Source organism: Ooceraea biroi, chromosome 2, assembly GCF_003672135.1.
Source record: "Ooceraea biroi isolate clonal line C1 chromosome 2, Obir_v5.4, whole genome shotgun sequence".
Taxonomy (NCBI): domain Eukaryota; kingdom Metazoa; phylum Arthropoda; class Insecta; order Hymenoptera; family Formicidae; genus Ooceraea; species Ooceraea biroi.
The window spans coordinates 15,309,540-15,333,644 of record NC_039507.1 but is presented as its reverse complement, the minus strand read 5'-3'; the positions used below and the strand labels follow the sequence as shown (position 1 = coordinate 15,333,644).

The 24,105-nt window shown below is 33.5% G+C and overlaps 3 protein-coding genes across 10 annotated transcripts; 2 read left to right on the top strand and 1 right to left on the bottom strand.

Moving 5' to 3' along the window:
- The first annotated feature begins 7,513 nt into the window (after window positions 1–7,513).
- On the top strand, window positions 7,514–9,877 carry LOC105280075. Of its 2 annotated transcripts, none has more exons than XM_026967955.1 (3): window positions 7,514–7,643; window positions 9,060–9,183; window positions 9,257–9,877. In XM_026967955.1, the coding sequence occupies exons 1-3, from the start codon at window positions 7,519–7,521 to the stop codon at window positions 9,686–9,688; spliced, it is 681 nt and encodes a 226-aa protein (XP_026823756.1). In that variant the 5' UTR covers window positions 7,514–7,518; the 3' UTR covers window positions 9,689–9,877. The 2 variants fall into 2 exon arrangements, with proteins under 2 accessions (XP_026823756.1, XP_026823755.1); XM_026967954.1 differs by lacking the exon at window positions 7,514–7,643 and adding an exon at window positions 7,785–8,037.
- A 110-nt stretch (window positions 9,878–9,987) lies between these two features.
- Window positions 9,988–13,457, top strand: LOC105280071 (2',5'-phosphodiesterase 12). Of its 4 annotated transcripts, none has more exons than XM_011340263.3 (8): window positions 9,988–10,198; window positions 10,491–10,803; window positions 10,904–11,463; window positions 11,538–11,677; window positions 11,970–12,256; window positions 12,539–12,694; window positions 12,782–12,902; window positions 13,066–13,328. In XM_011340263.3, the coding sequence occupies exons 2-8, from the start codon at window positions 10,516–10,518 to the stop codon at window positions 13,326–13,328; spliced, it is 1,815 nt and encodes a 604-aa protein (XP_011338565.1). In that variant the 5' UTR covers window positions 9,988–10,198; window positions 10,491–10,515. The 4 variants fall into 4 exon arrangements, with proteins under 4 accessions (XP_011338565.1, XP_011338567.1, XP_011338566.1 ...); XM_011340265.3 differs by having other exon boundaries at window positions 9,989–10,198; window positions 10,539–10,803; window positions 13,066–13,457; XM_011340264.3 differs by having other exon boundaries at window positions 9,989–10,310; window positions 10,539–10,803; window positions 13,066–13,457.
- A 514-nt stretch (window positions 13,458–13,971) lies between these two features.
- On the bottom strand, window positions 13,972–23,868 carry LOC105280070 (RNA-binding protein 39). 4 transcript variants are annotated; one of them, XM_011340259.3, is made up of 9 exons: window positions 23,719–23,868; window positions 23,517–23,630; window positions 20,054–20,118; window positions 18,290–18,604; window positions 17,702–17,906; window positions 17,016–17,282; window positions 16,720–16,895; window positions 16,429–16,599; window positions 13,972–16,078 (listed from the first exon to the last, which is right to left on the bottom strand). In XM_011340259.3, exons 2-9 carry the CDS (start codon window positions 23,604–23,606, stop codon window positions 15,781–15,783), a joined length of 1,587 nt encoding a protein of 528 aa, XP_011338561.1. In that variant the 5' UTR covers window positions 23,607–23,630; window positions 23,719–23,868; the 3' UTR covers window positions 13,972–15,780. The 4 variants fall into 4 exon arrangements, with proteins under 4 accessions (XP_011338561.1, XP_011338562.1, XP_011338563.1 ...); XM_011340260.3 differs by having other exon boundaries at window positions 23,517–23,590; window positions 23,719–23,862; XM_011340261.3 differs by lacking the exon at window positions 23,719–23,868 and adding an exon at window positions 22,949–23,022 and having other exon boundaries at window positions 23,517–23,649.
- Window positions 23,869–24,105: the final 237 nt, after the last annotated feature.

The following is a 24,105-nucleotide window of genomic DNA, read 5'->3' as shown; positions in this document are numbered from 1 at the left end:
ATAATATCGTAATGATTTAACCCGCTCACTCCCTGGCCTGTTCGTTTCGCCTGCTGCTAAATGACGGTTATTGTAGGAAATAAGAGCAGCTTGCAAACATTCGCGAGAATTGGTACGAAGAACGTTTTTGACAGCTAAATAGTTGCGAACGGGTATGAGTATCGCACGATTACGTAATTCGTTGGCCAGGTAATTGCGCTAACGAAAGGATTGATTCCCTGATTTCAGGCGTTACCAGAAATACTTCCCATGTAGAAATCGTTGTTACAATCTCGGTCTTTCGCCGCTCCAGCCAACATTTCCTTACTAAATCTTGAAGGGGAACTTTTAAAAATACAGTTTCACATACAAAATTTATTAATATCATTAATCTCTATCTCGATCTTTCTTGTTCTAAAAAAAGCCTCTGATCTAGTAATTTGTAGGAAGTTACGAGATCTTAAATCTATTGTAACTTCACTGAAAATTTTATGAAACGGAAAACATTCTCTCGCAGTGTAAACATTGCAATGCAATATTGTACCTCATCATCTACCTTCACAATTAGAAACTTATAACCCGCAGCAACCCTCTCTTTTCGCAATTCAGCGATTAATAAGAGTGATTTATCCCGCTATTAGAATGCGGAATACCCAAGATTACGTTCATGAACGCGTTATTAATTACCGACAATTATCGCGAGTGCGCAATGCGACCCGTCCTTTCCTCTCTTCCTTTCACAATCGATTTGCCGATTCCGAGGTTTTCCGAAAAAAAACAAGATATTCTCTTCCAGCGAGGCATGCGGAGGCAGGAGTTACGCGTTCGCCGCAATTAATGGAGAGCCGAAATTACGCGCGAAACGGATTTATTAATTGCCGGGTTACCGTACGGACGCGCGCACCTGAGCATCATGCCACCGTTTGCGCGCAATTATAGAAGACGAGTTGAAAGGAGAACGTGCAACAGACCGACGTGCAAAGATAGCTGGCAATATGCAATCCGTGGATTAGCGTAGCAGCGAAACTAGTTTCTAATAGCGTGTGTGCTACCTAGAAATACTTTCGTATTTCTTCATACATTCTTCTTCCGCTTCTTCCTACTGATTTTGTTCAACATGATTTGACTTTTGCGTGACTGCATGATGCATAGAAGAAGCGAGAAGTTCATTAGAAATCTAGTTACAAGTATGACAAATAAATATATTTGTTATTATCATACGAGTGCAACAATTAGTATATTTAAGTTGCGTACTCTTTGTTAGATGGAAAAGCAGGTATTAATTTTTGACATTTCTCCTCTTACAGTGTTGGAAACTGATGTAACTGATTAATAAATCTTTCTGTTAAATCAATTTAGAATTAAATTACAGATTATTCCCTTACTCACGATTAGATATGTATCGGACATGTGTTAGACACAAAACATTTTAAAAAATGTAATAGAAACGAAAGTAGCTCAATCCACTTTTATTATAGGTAATATTCTATAATTAAAGACCTCAAAATGTCTACAATTTATCTTGTATCGAGCAATTTCTAAGTTACCTTGTTACTGATTATCATTAAAGAAAAAGACACGATTTACTAAAACAAGAAACAAGATCGAGTGAAACGCAAGACGAGGAGCAAATAGACACGCTAATACGACTAATCGTGTCTCTACTGAACTTTCTAGTAACTCAAGACTCAATATCGACTAAATGATACTGGATGAACACGTAATATTCTTTTCTAGGCGTTAATTGATCACACAAAATAAGGTTTACATCTACCCGCGTACGTCTGCGTCCGAGATTCTGATCAAGAGAAAAGTGAGAAGTATTTTTGAAAGTAGATCGTCCAGGTCCAAAACTTGAAATATATTGATCAATAATTGTTGGAGATTAAGTAACACCGCAACTTTGATTAACAGTCAGGCAGAAGTCGAAAGATTAGTATAATTGACATAGTTGCCATTAAGCTATCGGATAATGAAGTTCAGATTCGATTGTGAAAAACAAGTCAATGGACGATCGAGATAAAGAAAATTAGCTCTCCTTTCCACCATTGAATACATTTTTTCGCTCTTATCGAGCGCTTTCATAAACGATGATTTGCACATCTTAAAGATTGATAAGATGTATAGGACGGAAGAGAATTTAATACAGCATATTGCAATTGAATATTAAAGAATGTAAGTGGAGAAGTAGATCACCTCTATTAAATGGCGATCTTATCGATCGATTCATCGTGTTTCTTTTAATCTAGATGTGATGATATGACGCGTGCGATTACGATAACAGAGAACATGAAAACTTGAAATAGTTAATCCAATTGAATAAGTTAATCTGGAAGCCCACGGATTTTGAAATCTAGACATCTAGGCATGCAAAGAAATTAGAATTGAAGGTGTCTTCATCTATGTTATTTATTCTTGAATCTATGTCATCCAAAAATCTATTTACTAATCATCTGCGCCGACAAATTTATAGTATCCTGTATGTAAAGTAAATTCTGATTACAACACATACACCGTTAACTACCTAGTAATGCTATTACAAAATTGCATAACGAGTTTCCAGCATCAAACTGATCAACTGAAGGAATCCTCTCGCTTCTTAACGCGGAGGGATGTCATCACCGATATCGATAGATCGCGTGCTGCACGTACGCGCGAAACATCTTCGCAGCAATGCTCGCTTCTGCAATCTTACGTTCACTCGAGCTCTTCCTTGTCCTCATCTTTTTCTTCTTCTTCTCCTTTTCCACGTCCGTATGAAAACGGCACGAGGATTCTTCACGTTATTGGTGCTTTGAAACGGCAAGTAACAGTTGAGCAAGAAACCGGCTCGCGGCTATACGTATAGATCCTCGACCCTTGCGGATCGTGAATCACGTTCTCCAACGGAAACTGTTGTTGTGCATTTGACCCGCTCAACATTCGCGCTCTATGATCAGATCAAAAATCATTTTCTCCTTACGCAGTGGTTACATGATTGCGCAAACGGTTTCGTCTATCTTTAATTCTTTACAAAGTATTTTAATACTTGTTTAAAGGAGAACGTGCATTTATATAATATCAAGAAAGATAATATCGAATCCAGAAGAACTGTGAACTTTCAATTTAATTATATATAAAATCAAGGACTTTTGCCTAAAAATTTTGACATTTATGGAAGTAAGAACTTGTATCTCACGCGATCCATAAAATTTATTTACATGAATAAAAGAAGATTAATATATAGTAGAATAGCAAATTTTGAAACTTAAGTTATATTCCTGAATGTATTTCTCAATATTTTCTATAATTAATTATCATAAATATATTTCTTAAATGCTTAAACACTTAATATAAGTAACGTTTAAAAAACTTTCTTAATACTTGACAATACTTAAAAATATCTTTCAAGAATCATTGTGTCATCTAGAACTCCATGTGACGTGCATCAAGGACTTTTAGTACCAGAAATTCTTACTTCTACGAATTCTACGTACATATCATAATATGCATGCTGGACGGAATTCTAGTTCACTATTAATATTCCACCAAATAACAAATCCTCCGGTTACATAAATTAACACGCCTCCAAGTTTGTTGTGACAAACGATCACTGTCACCGTGTCTCGCAATGTGATCGGAATATAAAGTACAGATCAGATCTAAACTACTGACGCAGTGTGATCAGCTACCTCTTCCAAAGTGAAATGGTTATAGGGATCACAAATGCTGCCATCCAAATAATAAACATTAAAACCACACTGTTACAATTTGTAACATTCAACTATCGAGTCACAACTTTTTAGTGAATATACATGCTGTCCAATAAATAATCGATATCTGATAACAATGTCCTTCGATGAATTTAATTTATGATGATCATTCTTAAATCAGATAGAGTGAAACGTACGGAGAGCCTGCGGTGCTCTTTATCGCCATGATGAAATATACGCGTTTCTTTATCGTTTCTTGATCTACAAAAGAATCATACCTCATTGTGAATCATGACTCGAGCATGGAATTCCTCTGATCTGGAATACCTAAAGCTATTTATCAACTATTTACATTTCACTTTCTATCGACCAGAAATGTGCGAATGAAATAACTGCAGAAGAGTTTTTAATAACGTTCACAGTATGTGTTTGTATATGGAGGGAGGGAAGAGGGGTATAGACGCAATTCATTAATATCCTTTCTTATAATTAATTTATAGGTATATATCCTCGCAGGTAAAAGTTAATAGATACTAACAGCCTCTCCAATTCTCTATACTTTTCTAGTAAAATGAAAAATGCTCATATATGATTACGTATGATTTTTGTTAAGGCTACCACGGGCCGCGTTAAATCACTCTCGATTTGTCGTTGCTCGGAAAGAGAATTATTCACGATCGCGCATTTGCATACCAGATTGTTCGTTTGCTGGCTACAGATGCTTCATACCGATATGACGCGCACAAAAATAAAAATTGAAAAGGGGGGAGAAAAAAACGCGAGAAAAGGAGAAGGATGAAAATGAGAGCAACCGAAGTTTCTCCGACCCAGATTTTCGCTTTGCCATAATCACGGCACTTTAAATGGCAAAAGTAAATAAAAAATGCCGGACGCGCGACGCATCTGCCCAGGCTGGGACGCGAGTGCAGTCGCACCTGTACGACGCCCGATATATTTTCCCATTAATTAAACAGATATGAGCAATTTGCCAAATCACGTAACCCATCGTCCTTCTCACCCAGTGGGCCCTCCAATCTCTGAAGTTCAGCTGGCGCCGCATCGCGCACACTGGCGAACTTTCGATTTTCTTTGGGGCCTCTTACACGCGCCGTCCGTAAAACGAAACGTATACTTAAAATAAATCTGTTCTTAATTTGTGCTCTCTCATGATCTGAATTATGATGCACGTTATTCAGCATCACCTGTGACTGTTTGATCAAAATAATAAGTAAAAATACCGGACATACAAGCTGCAGCATTTTGTTACAAAAACCGTTGCAAGTAAATTTCTTTGTTTTTATTTCTTTTTCTCTTCACATAGTTTTACAAAATTAATAACTGTTAACAATTATTAATAGAAAATGAAAGTGTTAGAAGTTTCTATTTGTAATAGTGATATTTATGATATGATGAGTGTAGAGAAATAAATCGTAAAAGTTTTAAATTTTATTTTCTTTTATAGAGTAACTGAGATCAATGATAATGTCGTTGTCTTATGTGACATGACAACGGACAGACTATAAGCTACCATCAAGCTTATTCTGATATTGACTCAGATATTTGAAATGCAAAATTTACCTGCGTTGAAAGCGCGAGGCCAATCGAAAATTCCGTTTTACATATCAGATTTGTTACAAAGCGCGATCGTACGACGCGACGGCCGCCAGAAAGTCGCCGGGATTATACAGGCCGTGGGCCAGATTATTCCGGCCATGGAACATGATATCCTTTATGCAAATTTCGTGGGTGCGTGCGTACGTACGTGAAAGACCTGCGTAGCGGAAAGCAATATTGTGCAATCCGATTAAAACTGATAAAAAAAAGTCAATTAAGAAGCGCGAGCGATTAAAGCCGAGCGCAAATGCAATTATGCCGAGAAATCTCTTCGCGATTCCGACGTCGCGATAAATTAAGAGAAACACCAACTATGCGTTTGCGTAAATACAATATAATAATATTTCGATCATGATGATGATAACTTCTATGTGTAGAACAAAAGAATATAGACAAAAGGATTAGGACATTTGTAAAATTATCAAAATAAGCATATATGTAATTCTTCTTAATATAATTAATAATACAATTCTTTTTTAAAAATAATGTTTAGTTCTGCAAAAAATGCTTCCGCAACAAATATAATAATAAAAAATCTTCAAAATATTTTACAAAAATCGGTCATCATAGTAAATAAATTTAAAACTGTTATAAATATTTTTTCCACTCTTATAATACGATCGATTCAACTTGTGGGATTTGGATGGCGAGACGAAAATATCAAACTTGAAGATCGTCCCTGATTCTGCGGGTGTGGCTTGGCTAAATGACTTAATAAAGGCGCACGCATATGCGTGACACGCAATATCACATGTAATACGCATATAACGGCGATTAGCATCAATGCAGAATGAAAAAATTCATTAGCATGAACACGACTGTCCTTCGTGATTGTATCGATTTTGCATTTGTCGTCTGAATCTCTGTCTCTGTCACCTCTTTTTCCTTCTTTATTTTTCAACACTTTCGGACCACTTTCGGTTTCGTCCCCAGCGATTTCGCAAACTTTCTCGAGAAGGCAGCTATAATTATATAAGTGCAAAATGGCAAAAATTATGTGCGAGGACTTATGCGGTCGAAACGTGTTATTTAGGTGACCGAGAAGTGACAATTTGCAATGCTAATCGGACAAATGCGGAGAACTTAATTGATTAATTTCCGAAACCCGATCGAAGAGAGAAAGAAAGAGACTTTTGCTTTGTGATTTTGTTCTCTGTTAAATTATAGACGTATCTTATTATTATTTAATAACAATAATTGTTTACTATTAAATAAACTATTTACTATTAATTAATATTGATATATTAATATGTCTGTTATTTAATCATTATTAATTTAAATAGGAAATATCCAGATTATTTCTATCTATTGTATTATACGCACATGTATCTGTATAAATCATGAAATTAAAAGCCACAAGTAGTTATGTAATACGTATCACGTGACATGATTATCAAACGGCAGCTGTCAATTGTATCAGCGGAAAATGTCGTGATTATCCTGATTTGCGCATTATGAAACGTGTTTCAGATTTACATCATGTCTTGCTCATGTTATGCATCATATCACGACGAGTACCGGCGTCGTATCAGTGAAGAAATACGAACAAGATTGGCATTAAAAAACTCCTAATAAAAGGGCATTAAATTGTAGGACGAATGCGAGATCCGTGCACGCTCATGCGTGCAAGTGTTAAGCTCCGAGATTAATAATCGGTATTCACGGCCAACGCAATCTGAACCCAGTCAAACTCGCTCTTATTACATCGACTAATCCACTCGCCACACTATTTTTATAATTAGCGTGATAATGCGGGATAATTGCAAGTCGGTTGCAAATTGAGAGATCCAAAAAGGATCAGCGACGAGCGGAGCCGATGATATTACTGATTTATTTAAACCTGAGATAAAAACACTTGTGTAAAAATGCGTAAATAATTCGTAAAGCACATACACATGAAAGGAGAATTATTTTACATTATTGTGAGAATTATAGAGGATTGCATGGTTTCAATAATGTCATCTTATCCGCGCAAATTCGCCATTTGCATCATATTACTCAACGAATACTTCATCGGAAAAATATATCGTCTGAAATTACTTACATTATTCGGCAACCATGTATTTTGATATTTTCGATTCGTATTTGTCACGTTTGTCCTCATTCTCCACGTTTGCGATAACCTTCGCGAGGATTTGCCAAATTCGGAAAAGATTGCGCGAAACCGTTAAAATCACGTTCTCGTGCGCACATCGCGTACATCGATACGTATATCGAAAGCGGTTTTAAGGGTATGCGCATGAACGCGACGGACGTGCGCCCGAAAGCGTGGGCGCCCGCGGTACCCCGCAAGATACCGGATAACATCGTGTCTTCGAAATATACGGCGGCAAAAGTATTCATACCATCTTACGAAAAGTAAGATAAAATATAAATAAAGATAAAATAAAGATAAAAAAATATATTTATTACGTCTGGAAAAATAAAAAGCACATCCAAAAGAACTTTTGAAAAGTCCAAAAGAAATGAAGAAATTTAAGATGTAACATAAACGAATAGATAAGAATATGTTTAACCCTTTGCCTGTAAACGGGGGTCGTTTGTGTCCGGCCGAAAGCGACTATCTTCGGTACCTTAAAAACGGAGGAAGGGAGCCGCCTTGGACTATGTCGTGTAAAATTGTATCCAGACAGTGTACACACTCCCCAAGTTTAGTAAGCTTAGTCCACATACAGCCAGTACAGCAAGCAGTTCGAATTGCGTCTGGACGTAAACGACCCCCGTTTACAGTTAACGTATACCAAGTGTGTAGGTGAGTGACTTTTTCATCAACTCTTTTTACATTTTTTATAAAGATTTGTAATATATATTATTAGAAAATAAGTTTCAAGACAAAATTTTTAGTGTAAGTACACTTTTTAGCAGTAAAACATAATTATTTTAATAATTATTTTTTCTCATATCAACAATTTTTATATGTAAATATTCTTTACTCAAACTATTTGTGTGAATAAAATAACATTAAAATAAAAAAGTATTGATTTTCTTGTACTTGTATTTGCATGCTTAAACAAATGTTTTAAAAATGCTTTTTTCATGCTCAAAAATTAAGCTTTTGTTTTTATCGTGCCATATTGCAATATTTTTTTATTGAAAGTATTATCCTTACGCTTTAATTTCCCGTTTGATTTTTTTTATTTCGATAATTTGTCCCCAAATTATAATTTTTTAAACAAAATAGTACGTTTTCCGTGTTTTACTTTGTTTACATAAACACATTGTTTAAACAAACTATTTTTTACTTGGTTTTCCGATTTATTTACAAAATAGAAGAGTCAATATAACTATACGAATTGTTTCAGATTTTTTAAAACAGTTTAACCTATTTTTTAATGAGGTGGACGTAAATGACCCCCGTTTACAGGATAAAGGTGCCATAAAAACGTTTACAGGCAAAGGGTTAATCATATAACAAATATTAATAAAAGTTCAACAAATGACAATTTTAAGAAAAGTACGGTAAAAGAAAGAAATTTATTAGATAAATTATTTTTATGCAAATTGGAATATATGTGTGTGTATGTATACTAATATACATGCTAGTAGAAGAAATTGCTTCAATTTTCAATGAATCGAATGTTTCCTTACTTTAAATTTATCTTAAATTATTTCTCTATTAATTTTGAAAAGAAATAACACGTATGATTTTATTATATTTATTATATTCTCGTGTTTTGTTATAATAATCTTTATTGTTATATAATATTTATATGCGATAAGTATAATAATACTATCATATAAAACAATAGTTTTACTTATTGTTTATTTATGCAGAGAATCTCCTCGTATAGAACGACTACTTGCAAATGACTACCAGCGGATTTGGTTGCAAGAAAGGCAACTTTGGGATAAGGTAGTTGCGACAAAAATTGCGACAAAGAAAATATTACCTCGTATGGTTAGTTATTGTATTTGTTATTTGTATGACAACAATTATTAAACTTTAATATATTAATTAAAGATGTTTACAGTTAATTAAAAGAAAAGTACCAACATGTGTGACTGTTAAATATCTAACAAGAGCAGAACAATTGAAAGAAAAAAAGAAGAAATCGTTTAGACAAAATTATGATGGAAAGTCTAAAGTAGAAGAAGTGGCTTTTGCAAAACATGGTGAGACAAAATTAGAAAAAGATGAAGAAGACAAATTTGAAGCACACGATGAAACAAAATCAGAAAAGTGCAAAGACACAAAATCAAAAGAACATGAAACAAGATCAGAAAAATATGAAAAAGCAAAAGTAGAGAAATTTGAAAAAACGGAATCAGAGAAGTATGAAGAAACGCAATCATCAAAAAAGGATGAAGAATTAAAATCAAAAAATTGTGAAGAAATAGAATCAGAAAAGTGCAAGGAATTAGAAAACCATAAAGAATCGAAATTAGAAAATGCGAAGAAATAAAATAAAAAAGAAACGTGAAGAGATACATAGAGAAAATGAGGAAGATATACAAAATTAGAAGAATATGATAAAATGAAGAAAACAAACAATTAATTTATATTATATGATTATTTCTTTAACACGAAAAACTAAGAACAAATTTTTGCAAAACTGTAAAAGGTCCCAAAATAAAGAATTTGTCAATCTTAATGTAAATTCTATTTATTTCGTACAATTCGTTTTTTATTTGTGATTCCATTTTCTCTTCTTCAGCTAAAATTCTCACAATTCTTTCAACCTTATGGCGCCATCTAACAACATTTCATAATAACCTATATAAAAAAGCCTATTAATTTTTTGTTATAATACCGGTGATTGCAAACTGAAGATTGTTACATTCCCGATAAATTTCCGAAAACGTTACTCCGGCTCCAGAATGATGATAGAAATACATATAACAATTTGTCGATAAACATCGATATGTATCTTGCCGATTGTGCATTGACACGTGCTTCAGAAGATACCGCGGAGGTATCATAACCTCAAAGTTATATATTTTCTCTCCACGAAACTTTTGTTTCTTACAATTTTAAAATGAGAACTTGTACGAAATAAACATCATATAAACTCTTACGCTTTAAAAGTGAGCATTTTTCAAATAAAATACTGAATCACAAAAATTTATGAAATACTTGAAGTTACCTAAATATCTCAGTTAAATTTGTTAAAAGAATTTGAAATAAAATATTTCTTACATGTCGCTTATTTGATTTTAAACAAATTAATGAAATGTTTGCTTAATACGACTATGTTGTACCTTTAGGTTGACTAAACAGTGGACGAGTATAATGCAAAGTGTATTTGTGGCTAGATTGTTCGTGCACAGAAGTTACAAAGCTACTACGTTGCTTTTCACACCATTTCGTAGAGATTTGCAACCGCGATACATTCTGAAAATGAATGAGGCATTTCTTCGCTACGAGGAAGGCAGTGATGTTTTTGATATTTCGTTTCGTTATATGGATGAGACAATGATGATTGACCGTCGGTTCAACTTCTCCAGACAAATCACGGAGAGCATAAACAAATTTCTCATCAGAGTTGATGCGAATATTTGCAAGATTATAAATAAAAAGGTGAGACAAACATATACAAGTTGAATGAGAATTAGAATTTATAAATAATGTGAATGATGCACAAAGATATGTTTAAAAAAATAATGCTTCTTTTTTCCAGATAGAAAAGAAGAATAAGAAAAGGAAGAATGACGATGCTTCGGATATAGCTACTTTGCCATGCGACAATGTACAAACTGGCAAGATCATGCTCCTCAAGGATGATGCCAAGATAGATGGCGAAATGCCCTGTGAGAGTTTTCTACGGGATTCAGCGGTGCTCAAACTGATTATTTTCGAAAAAACGTTCTTAGTAAAACGAAACGCACCTCACGTTGTCAATATTTCATTGTCGTCAAGTATGCTAGTGGGTTTTCCGACTTATCCAGTCAAATTTGAGTCATTGTACACTGACAAGAAACGATCAATATTCAACTGGTACAAAAATGATGCTGTTAATAAAAAGCCAAGCTTATGGACTCATGTAGGCAATGGATATCTGTATATACCAAACGTATCTGACATTGGTTGCAATTTAAAACTTAGCTGTGAACCATGGAATGAGTCAGATCATGGTTGTAGTATAGAAGTAGAATCGAAGAACATTGTAGAGCCTGGTCCTGGACAGTGTCCCTTCGATATTCGGCACCAATTTACAAAGAATAGATTGTCTGGCAGAAGGTATTCTCGTGATATTAGCAACCAGCAACATTAGATATATCAGTTTGAATTATAGCCAAAAAAAGTTAATTTAGTTTCAGAATAATGTGTTATAATCTATTGGCTGATATATACGCCGATTCTGAGTTTTCAAAGGATGTGTTGTACCCATATTGTCCATCGTATGCATTAGACATGGACTACAGAAAGCAGTTGATATTGAAAGAGATAATTGGTAGGCACCGAAACTATGTAAATCATTTCATTTTATATGAGAAGTATTTTTTTATATTTTGTTATGTTATAATAGAATGGTTACTTGACAAATTTTAAAAATGTGAAATTGACGATCTTAATAGTTATATGTATATGATTAAGTCAAGATTGATTTCCCATCTTCAAAATTTGCAATTAAAGTATTAATAAGGTATTAATTTATTAAATTTTGAAGTAATACGAAGTACGATAGCTTTTTATTAGTTTAAAATATTTTATTTTAATAATTAGTATAATTTTGCATTTTGCAGGATTTAATAGCGATATAATTTGTCTGCAAGAAGTAGATAGGACAGTATATGAGCGTGATTTGTTGTCATCTCTATGTACGTTGAATTATGACGGTGTGTTCGTCACAAAGAACGAGATTAGTGAAGGACTCGCTACATTTTTCAATCAAGAGAGATTCGAAAAGTTAGGATTTCAATTTAACGTAATGGCTCAGAATACTGACGTTCCCAGATTTGCCACTGTTTGGTCCAAAATTAACAATGAGAAAACGAAGGAAAGATTTTTGAAAAGAAACACAACTATTCAGGTAATCATATATATATAATTTTTCTGATATCAATATTAACATGTTGACTACCATGTGAGTCACTGGTGATAGAAGTAGAGACGTCACAGCCGTCACAGATCACTTATTTAAAGCACTTTTAACAAATTAACTCTGTTTCCTAAAGAAATTTAAATAGCATAAGCATGTGAACACAACAGTGTACATTTACTGGACATGGTAAGACCTATATATAAACCTCATTGTCAACGTGTTAATATCCCAATTATGGAGTGAAAAAAATAAAGTTTAGCATTGAATTAGGTCACAATATTACGATCAAAAGAGCAGCCATCTGAAATTTTGATTGTTGGCAACACACATTTATATTTCAAACCTGATGCGGATCACATACGTTTACTGCAAGGATATTACGCAATTACATATGTACACGAAGTGGCAAAGAAAACGTTAGAAGAGGTAAATGCAAAAATACCGATTATATAATTTATTATGATTTAGTACGATAGAATTTATTGATAACTACGCTGAAAATTATATTCGCAGAATCCTGAGTGTAACGTAAGCGTGATACTAAGCGGAGACTTCAACAGCGTACCAGAATGCGGCATTTATCGGCTAATGACCGAAAATTACGTTCCGGAAACGTGCGAAGATTGGAGAAGTAGTGAGTGACTTTTCTCACGTAGCCAATTTAATTTAAGGAACTTTCTTCTTTAATTCTGTTGCTTGCTTTTTTGCATATACTTTACATATTCATATAGTAATTTTTGTAGATGATTACATATACTGGTATATTTTCTAAAATAACAATAAGATTTCTGTTTCAGATACCGAGGAAGCTATAAAAGACATATCTCTAACGCAGGATCTTCGTATGTCTAGCGCATGCGGCACGCCTGAATATACAAACTATACGCCCGAATTCTCCGATTGTCTAGACTATATATTCTACGAGAAGGACAAGTTCGAAGTGGAGCAGGTAGTCCCGATGCCTAGTAAAGAGGAGCTCACTCTTCATACTGGTTTACCATCCGTCGTCTTTCCCAGTGATCATATATCCTTGTGCGCTGATTTAAAATTGAAAGGATAATAAATATTGGAATTACTATGTGACATTATCTTGCTTATTAAGCACATGATGATTAAATGTATGTACAATAACATAGGCAAAGAATTTGTAACTTTTAAGTATAAAGACTCTGATGACGTTATTGGAATATTCTGCGCACCATTATTTAATTACTTGCCTTTTACTGAAAAAAATTATTCAAATATTTTTTTATACCGTCACATTAATTCCGATTGATGTGTCGTCATCGTGTCGTATTTGTACTGAAGGAGGCATTTAGAGCAGGTTTCATATTTACTGAAATATGAAACATGAACATTATATTTATTCCTTCTTTTCTAGACAAAGATATTTTTTCTTGTTCAATTATTTGGAGATTAACATATTCCACATAACAAATTTATTTTTTAAGAGTTACATTATTGAGTTATTGATAATAAGTTTGTCCCGTTTATAAAAAAAATGGCGATAACTTCGAAGATTCTTGCTAGTGAGAATATTTGTCCCTTTGAGTCAAACAATTTTCTCTTTTGACTTTGTTTCAAATCATAAACAGCAACCGAGATATTCTAAATATTAAAGTTGGAGAAAAACACATTGTATATATGTATGTATGTATATATGTACATGCGTGCATATAAGAATTATATATTTCACATTTTGATCACAATAGCTTTTATTAAAATCGTGTTTATATCTTATTCTAATACAGAATATCATCTAAATTATTTCTAATACAAGTATTTTATCGTAAAATTGCGAAATAATCATTCAATGGAAAAATTTTTAATAATTTAGAGATTTGTTTTATCACTCATAGTTATTTCCATTTCCGTAACAATATAATAAATGTGCTTGAAGCAGCTCTTGCTATTCCTAATCCTTTCTTCCTTGATATAATCACAGAAGTTCTAAATAAAGAAAAAAATGGTTATAGAAATTTTAATATTTTATAGTTTCGGATAAAAGTAGAATAGATTTTAATAAAACTAAATTTTTGTTTATTTCGTAAATATAATCTAATAGTATGACCTAAAAATGACAGGAATGAGAATTAAATAAATAGGCGATACTATAGTAAATACGGCAACAGTAATTTTTATTTTTTAAATATTTAAATGTTTCTCATATAGTAAGCGTAAATTAAGTAGATTAGGAAAGATGAGAAGATTAAGGTTGTCACTTTTTTTCTTTAACATTGTACACATTTATATTGTTACGAATTAATGAATTCCATTAAAACATATTTCAAAATGTCATGCTATATTGCAGATATTTGCAACTATGGCATATTGATATAAGTAAAATATTCTCTCGCCGCATCAATAAATATTTATATCTGTAATTTAGAAATACAAATGCGATGTTTGTTCCTTGGTAAAGTGCTCCCGTGTGCAACATCGTAATTATTAACACTTTAAACTTGTCATTTGTTTTATGTATACGTGTCCTTTAACTGCCATCTTGTAATTTCAATATTTATATTATTTCATGAAATGTAAAACATTCAATTTCAAAGAATCGAGTTATGATAATATAAATCTTTTTTTCTAATTTTGCAATATTTTATTGTATAATATGTATTACAGCACTCCCTCTTGAAAAAAGATAAATTAAAACAATTAGTTAATCTTACATTATTACAAGAAAGGAAACTAAATACAAAATTATGGAATAATATACAGCAGAATGTGACATATAAATCATATAGTGTTGAAATTCTTGAATTTCTTTATCTTTCATGAAATAAACTAACAAGTACATGTTACAAAAACGCAAAACAGAGATTCTTAAGTGTCTATATAAAATTTTGCTATAATCTACAAGAAATATATAACGAAATGGCATAACAATTTTATGTCATACGTATCCAAACATCTATATGCAAAATATTGAAAAAAATTATACAATTTTTTGCCAATTTTCATAAAGTAATTTCTATTATTCAGATGCGTCTACATGTGCTGCATATATAATAAATGTATGTAATATTTGGGCAAGTAATATTATTCTCAATATGCGATCATCGAAAGTAATTGTTCAGACTTCTATTAATTTAGTTTGTTAACAAATAAAACAAGTTTCATATGATAGGAGAGTGAGTGTTTACAGAGTGTGTTTAAAGAGAGAGTGTATATGTGTAGAATAAGTTCGTGCACGAAAATAACTTCTGACTAGACAAATGCTGACTGACATTTTATTTGTGTCCAAATGCTAGCAAATAGCATTTTCTTAAAAAGCGTACCGAAAAATGCTATTTGCCTAGGAAAATAGCATTTGACTACGAAAAGTCTTAATAAAGAGACACGAGCCATTTGACCAGGCAGATAGCATCTAGTCAAAATCTATTTTCCTGCACGAACCTATTATCCTACAACATATACATGACATAGAGAGAAGAACGTAATACTACTAAAGATTTACACATCAACAGATGACGATTACTGGTCACTCGTTTATCGGTTCAAGATTATCACATTCCTCTTCGTGGTGCGCTCGGTACCAACAACTGCAGCGCAGTCATCGCGTCTGGGAACAGCGAATGATAATTCACCACCGGCACGTAAGCGGCGGTTATTACACGGCCGGCGAACCATCGACCGTGCAACGAATTCACCGCTGCCACGGCAGTCGCGATCGATGGACATTTTACGTATACGTTTCCCTGTGGTGATGCCTGATCCACGTACACATGTAGTACGCCACCATGCTTGTTACATTCCTCGATTACGTCGTCGCGGATTTCCTTCGCCCAGTTAGGATTTGTCTCACTGAAAGTAATAATGTTCAAGCTATAATTTTCACTCGATTTCACAGAAAAATACAGTATTATTCGTAATTTTAGAAAAATAAAATTTTTATATTTAACAAACTTATTAAATTAAGTTTAATTATATAATTAGATTAATAATAATCATTTTTTAAAATTATTTTCTAATATGTGTTATGTTATCATAGTTTGCACATGTTTATGCATGTTATTTGTGATTTCAGTATGATAACATTTTTATTTTGCATATATATTCCCCCTAGTGAAAGTATGGTATACGTAGCACCAGGTCTACAAATATGCAATATATAATCATAAATGATTATTTGAAGCACGAAAAGCGGAACTTACTTTTGTGGATCGAACATATTTGACAACATGAAACATTGTGTTGCAATCGGAGGAGCGGCTTGAGGCGGTGGTTGTGGTTGTGTCATAACTGGGGCCATATTTAAAGCATTTGCTGCTGCCGGCGGAATTTCCAGACCGGTACCTTCCGCCAATTTGAACATTAATTGCAATCTGCAAGAATAATACAAATTTCAACACGTTAGTTTCAACTTATTTCATTTATTTATTTCTCGGTGCTATTATTTTACACGATATATTTATATTTATACATAAATACAATATTTTATGTACCTGCCAGTCGCACCAAGATCGATGCCACTACGATCTAGCTCATCCGTGTCGAGAAGAGACGGTCCTTGGATCAAATCAGTGCGTTCCGTTACGTTTCCAACCTTCATAGGTCTACCAGCGAGCTCGAACCCGTTAAGCTGTTCCAATGCTTTCTTTGCGTCGTCCGCATTTCTGAACTAAGAACACAAGTAAAATTGAATTTCACATACATACATGTGGCGGAAAATATTAATTATTTAAATCAATTGCATGATATTCAGAAAAAATATTTCGATAAAATGTCATTGAGAACTTACTGTCAAGAACCCGTAACCCTTGCTTCGCCCTGTTTCCGGATCCATAATAAGTTGTATGTTGTCGATCTTTCCGAATGGCTCGAAGATTCCGCGAAGCATATCCTCCGTAATGTTAAAGTGCAAAGATCCCACATATAATCTCATTGGTCCCGTCTGTCCCTTGGGCATTAAGTTTGGCATCGAATTGCCCATACGATTTTTCTCAGCTTGAGTGTGTTGTACTACAATAGGCACTCCAAGGAGCTTCTGACCTGACAGACCAAGCGCCTGCAAATACAATATTATAATGTTAAACAAATATATAATTATATTTATTTAACTCTTTAGAAGATTTCAACACCAAATATAAAAAAACATTAAAAAATATTGTTTTACAAAAAAAATACTAATACAATCAAGACTCTACTTATTATAACTTAATAAGTAGATAATATTTAATATACCAATATACTTAATATAATTAAAACTCTATTCCATCAATAATATTAATAGGGACATGTAAAAGCCTGAAAATGTGATTGACGTATATTACAATACAATACTTGATTAAATAAAAGTGATTAAATTCAAACGTTCCGATCCGGCTTTGGACCTTTGTTTAATTTTTATTAAACTTTTATCCATTTACAAATTGCTATTTATGAATTATTATCTAATTAATAATGACCCAAATTAATTATACTCACCAATGTTACACTTTCTGGATCCTTAAACTCAACATAAGCAATGCCTTTGAATCTCCGAGTTTTGTTGCATGTAATTAATCTCACATCTTGCACTTTGCCAACGCTCGAGAAGAATTCTTCCAAATCTCGTGCCCGAATTCGCTGACTTAATTGCATACAAAAGACTGTTCTAGCATCCCGCTCTTCTGGTGTTAGTTCATCATTTCTTCAAACACAAAATAATCATATTCAAAAAATGTAAGAAAAGAAAGGTAATACTGAAACTCCTCAGAAAAGTCCTATTTTATAAATTTCTGAATATTGCTATTGTGTTGAATATTAAATCATGTTACTAAACTTGAATAGTAACAAAATCTACAAAGTTTAATATTCCAATTGATCTTGCATAAGTAAATCCCCCAAAGTCATAGATTGCAATTCTAGGACTGGGTCTAGTCTTTTATGCATTTCAAGATGTATCAATGAAATCAAGTTAATAAAAGCTGATAATTACAATTCGCAATAAAGAACTAGCGTTGTGCATGAACATTAATTTGATTTTCAATGAAATTTTCAAGTTTTATAAATGTAATGATGGGTATTACTTACATTCCAAGGGGACTGTGTCCTTTTCCGAATGGCGGTCGAGCTCTAGGTAACGTTAACGGTGTCAATGATCTTTTTCTTCTTCTATCTCTATCCCGATCTCTGTCCCGCCTGTCTTTGTCCCTATCGCTATCACGATCTCTGTCTCGGTCCCGCCTGTCCCGTGAATTGGAGCTGTGCCGACGATCGCGATCACGATCGCGGTCCCTATCACGGTCACGATCCCGATCCCTGTCTCTGTCGCGATCCCGTCGATCTTTGTCTCGACGATCTCGATCTCGAGATCGTGAACGAGAACGCGAACGATGTTTGCTTTTCCTATAAAAGAGAAGTACTTCAATTAAGAAGATCTGCCCAAAATGGGAAATATCAATGCTTGCGGTAAATCCTTAGGTTTCCCCAGTTAGGTATCAAAGATGGAGATGTAAGATATCTTGGGGAAGAATTTCTATTTCAAATGTATCAGCTTATGTTACACGGCAAACAAAGAAAAACATTTGCTTTAATGGCAAGACACAGACGACTTCAGAATCATAAATATGGTTAATTATTAAACAATTTGACAAAGATAAAATTGAAAAGCGAATAATTTTCAAAATTATCAAGAAAATCGAAGACAAATCTGAAATATCCCAGACATTTAGATAACCCTAAACTTTCGAATGCTAACTTTAAATGAAACCTATTAATATTTACGTATCGATGTTCACAGTTATAAAATTATTTTGCTACAACATTAGAATATTATTGCAGCATTATACTTTGTAATATTATGATAGTAACGTGAAAATAAAAGCGCTGAAAAATGTTTTTGAGTTCCACAATACTTAATATCGAATAAAAAACCAAGTTATTATACATATTGCTAAACTTTTTAGTATTCTTCGACATTTGAATTTCCTAAGAATTGATTGTCAAAGCAGCACAAGCAGTGCTACTTTATAATTTTACATAATCTTGCCTTTATTCGGAGCTATTAAGAAAATATGTTTCAAGCTCGCAAGAGATTTCTCTGTAGTACAGATATTCTTCCTATATACTTACCATGACCACGTCTAGTTTGGAATTATCAAATTAACCGGCATTTACACTAATTGTATGGGGTCTATAACAAAGAGAATAAAACTTCAGATGGGTCTGTTAAGCGAATGGCTAACGCTGCTTCAATTATGGCGTAAGAACATAGTTATATGCGACATCACACAGTGTTGCAAGAAACAATTCTTGTTTTCAACCTAACTTGAATGGACAGAGCAACATCGAAAATGACTTGTATGTTACATGTATGTTAATATGATATTCTAAAAGTAATCACAATATTTTTAGTGATATTTTGTAAATTTTGGCAATTTACATAAATTGAATATGTAAATCCGAAATAAAGGCATTCTAACAATAATGTAAGATAAGCAAATATTTTCTAAAAATCTTTCCATATTTAATCAGGTAAGTTAGAAAATTACTAAGTTTTATCATATTATTAGTCCCTTTAATACAAGAGTATTGATACAATAAACTGTTCCATATATTTGAAAGTGAGCAAAGTAAATTCTCAAAATGCATGAAAGCAAAACGATGGCAAGTCGATTTTGAGAAAACATATCAAACTTCTAAAATGTTTCAATGCATGATATGGGGGTCACCTAGTCTCACCGAGTTCCAAAGTTAAAGATGAGGATCGTGCAATGAAATCTTGCAATTGTTATCTACACACTCTCCAATTTAATCAAGGCTTAATCTAGGTAATTCAAAATAGATTTTACTCACCCAGACGATTTACGGCTAGACCCATTCTCCTTGGAGGACTTGTCTTTGGAGGAAGAATCCTGCTCCTACGAACAGCAAACAGTTGAATGCCATGCCAGCCAGCCGATGTGGCAGGGACGCGCGAACAAGGGGACAAAAAGCAAATCGTAGAATGTTAGTAAATCTCGTAATGACAGGTTTTTGCTATATATAAAATATATAAATATATATTTCTTTTCTGCGTTCTTATTTCTATCTTTTATAAATGTCAAATTCAAGTAATTCAAAACGAAAGAATCTTTTTTTCTATTTTTTTTTTTAATCGCCTGTCAATACTACAGTAGCAACCTTTCCTTGCTGCAGAAGAGCAATGCTTTTATTGATGCTGGATGACAGAGACAGACGTCGGCGTCAATTCTCGTGCTCTTTCTCATTTTTTGTTTGCGTTTTATTTCCAGGACTCTATGGATCTCTGAAAGCGCTGAGGGAGAGGGGGCGAAGGCATAAGAAGAGAAGAGCGAGCGTGAGAGAGAGTGTGTGTGTGAGAGAGAGAGAGAGAGAGAGAGAGAGAGAGAGAGAGAGAGAGAGAGAGAGTCGGGGCGAGCATAGCGATGCGACACGGTCGCATGCACCTGGCTCAGACTTACCAATCGCTTTATCGGGTTTTAGGAAAGCATTGCAATCTTGGGTTGAGCATGCCTTGGTCTTTAAACTACCAATGGCCAACCATACATCCTTTTTCTTCTGCAAAAGAGAGCCCTCATCAAAGACAGCACGATTTCAAAACGAATGTAAGCGCGAGAAAGACGCGAGTGAGCAACCCAATCGCTAGTCTACGATTGCCCGCGCGCATTTACCGATTGGGGAGCATATCTCTCTTTAATTATATGTCGTTTTAGATCATCTCCTTTCCTCGATACGAGGAATTGGCAGATCGACCGTAGTCTGCAACCACCCGCACAAACTCGTCATCTGACTGAGAAAATGTTTCCTTCATTCTTGTTATAACACGTGCGTAATGTAATACGCGCACCTGAATGATGATGCGATATGGTAGTACAAATATATATATATTTAATAAATAACTTTGAACTACTTCAATTGAAATTCTGTTGCAATGTTATTAATTCAATGTTATATATGATTAAGAATTTAATCAGCAGACTTTACTGATAAACAATAAAAAGAAATTCTTGAAACATTTTCTTAAACAAGTTCAATCTTCTTTCTAAGGTTCAATCTTTTTTTCTGGTCAAATTATCATATACCTTCATGTGGTCACTTACAAATCCGAAACGTAATATTCCTGCTTACAAAATTCCTATCCAGTTTCATGAGTAGTCTCTCAGCATATTTTTTCATAAGTCATAAAATAATAAATTAATATTTAAATTTATATGTAAATCTTCAATACCAATCTTATATTTAATATAATACTCGATATTTAACTTAAGTAATACTTATTCTCAAGTATTAAGCAATACTTAAGAAACTGAAATTATCGAGATATTAACCAGACCTGAATAAAGTTAATACAATGGATAGGTATTTTATAAACAACTCAGCAACGCCAAAGTTGATAAAGGATAGGTAAGGAGTTAAAGACAATACAGAAATTTTTGAAGCCTGACGTGTCTTCTGTTGTAATTATGAGTTGCGATACTTGATCGATGGCATTACCTAGAAGGCAAATGACTATCATTATAAGTTGTACAAAAACAATAGACAGGGGTTAAAGATAGTATAAAATGAGCTCGCCATGAACAGTTATAAGTAAAGCACTCTGAGGTTCCCTAGAAAACTATGTCTTGGGAATTTAATATAATAATACTTTATATATCTCACAGTTCTGTTAAACACAGAAAATAAAAATATAAAATTACTTCATTATAATTGATGTACTGATGAAACGTCCTAACGACAAATATAATATAATAATATAATAATGAATTGAGATTAAACTAAACCAAGACAGAAATTAGTTAAAAATTTACAGATTACAATTAAATTGACAGTTTCTCTATTCACAATTGATATTAAATACAATAGCATATGTATGTATATGTAATAATGACATAAGCATTTGTCGGATAGAAAAAGAATATTCTTTCCTTGATTAATTTAAAGTAATTTTAAAGAAAATAATTAAAATAATTATAAAAATATTTTTTCAAATTTCTAATAGAAGTTTATTTTTTCAAATCAACTTATTCTTGAAGAACAAGGAAGACAGGATATTATCAGTGTTGTTAAATACTTTTTACACTTTATTTATATCTTCTAGATGGATAATTTTTCATTTTAGCACGATTCGTATTATCGTTATATAATTCGTTTATTTTGTTGAATCTGAGCGACTCAAGTATGATCGTAGTACCAACCACATCTGTCTTATATTCAGTACATAAAATTCCATAAATAAATAATATTAGATTAATTTTTGTATACATGTATGAAAGACTTAAATCAAGGCATGTCTTTAAATCTATGAATCACAAATGATTGCTTGCAGCACTTGACCTATTTCAAACAAATAAGTATTAAAACTCATAAGTCCTAAGATCGGAAGATACGATATATGTATACACTTTATCAAACTCACCATCATACATGCTTCAATTTACATATATTCACGCATCCACTCAACTTTTACTCATACACAACAATCTTTGAGATTTCTGCAAACGATATATCAATGTCACCATATCTATAAAACGGCTATCACTGTCTCTAAAACTGCCTCCACTTGAAGTTACACGGCCATGATAGCAACGCGCTACACTTTAATCAAGTAAGACGAAACTTTGGGAGAAAAAAAAGGAAAAAAAAAACAAAGGTTAGTCAAAGTAAGGAAGGAGACAGAAAAAATAAAAATTAAATAGAGAATGATGTTAGATGATTGCTATATCTTAATACCTCGTCTTTCAAGTGCATTCTAGGAACTCGCTGGCGAACATCCTACGAGCGCGAGGGTACATGTTACGTACCATCTATAAGTACAGAAAATGGAGGTGTTGATCAATAGTTGGTACATCAGAGACAAGGGCGTACTTTGTTACATATATACATGTACATATCTATATATGTATAACCTATCCATAAATCACACAGAGTGGATAGAGCAAGAAATGGAGTGAGTAAGTGAGAATAAGAGAGAGAGAGCGAGAGAGATAGAGAGATAGATAGATAGATAGATAGATAGAGAGAGAGAGAGAGAGAGAGAGAGAGAGAGACAGAGACAGAGAGAAAGGACGGAAGAAAATGGTGAATTCTCTTTCACTTACGCGGGCGAGTGCACACATAAAAAAAGGCACGCCTTGCGCATCCAGACAATAGAATTCGCGAGCTCAGCGAGACGAAAATAGTGGGCGATAAGAATGAAACGGAGAGGCAAAGAGTAAGAGATAAAGATAGATAGAGAGAGAAAGAGAGAAAAGGTAGTGAAAACAGACAAAAGCAAAATTAATAAAAAAACAAAGCTTACCCCTTTTTTATAAGGAGCTTCCAGCATCGCTTCGACATCCAAGTCCTCCGCCATTGCGTGAGTCGGTGAGCTCTCTGAAACGCCACGCATTAGCACACCACACAGACTTCACTTCTGTTCGCAGATAAGAAAAAGATACATGTGTATATATCGATAGATAAAATACACGAGATTAAAGAATCTATTGCGAACTGTAACGTACAGACGACGAGCACTCTACATAGAGCGACTCGAATACCAATCTTAATGCAATTATACGACGAACGATCCAATAACGACGACGAAACGATGAACGGCACGAGCGAAATAAAATGGTCGACACCGGATGCAACGAGTCCTCCTTCGGAAGTGACGTTTGTAATACGCGAGTCATTTCGAGACTGGAGTCGCAGGATTTTTCGTATTTTTACGTATATAGAGTAAACAAAAATAACTTAAAATCACTGTTTCAATCATTTAGTTTACGAATTACAAGAATCAAAATTAGGTCAGATTTGTGTAGTCTATGTTTCAGCATTTCCGAATTAAGCGTGCATTGTGCCTGGATATGTTTCTCGTTGATAATATTTAATTTAAAAATCTTATATTT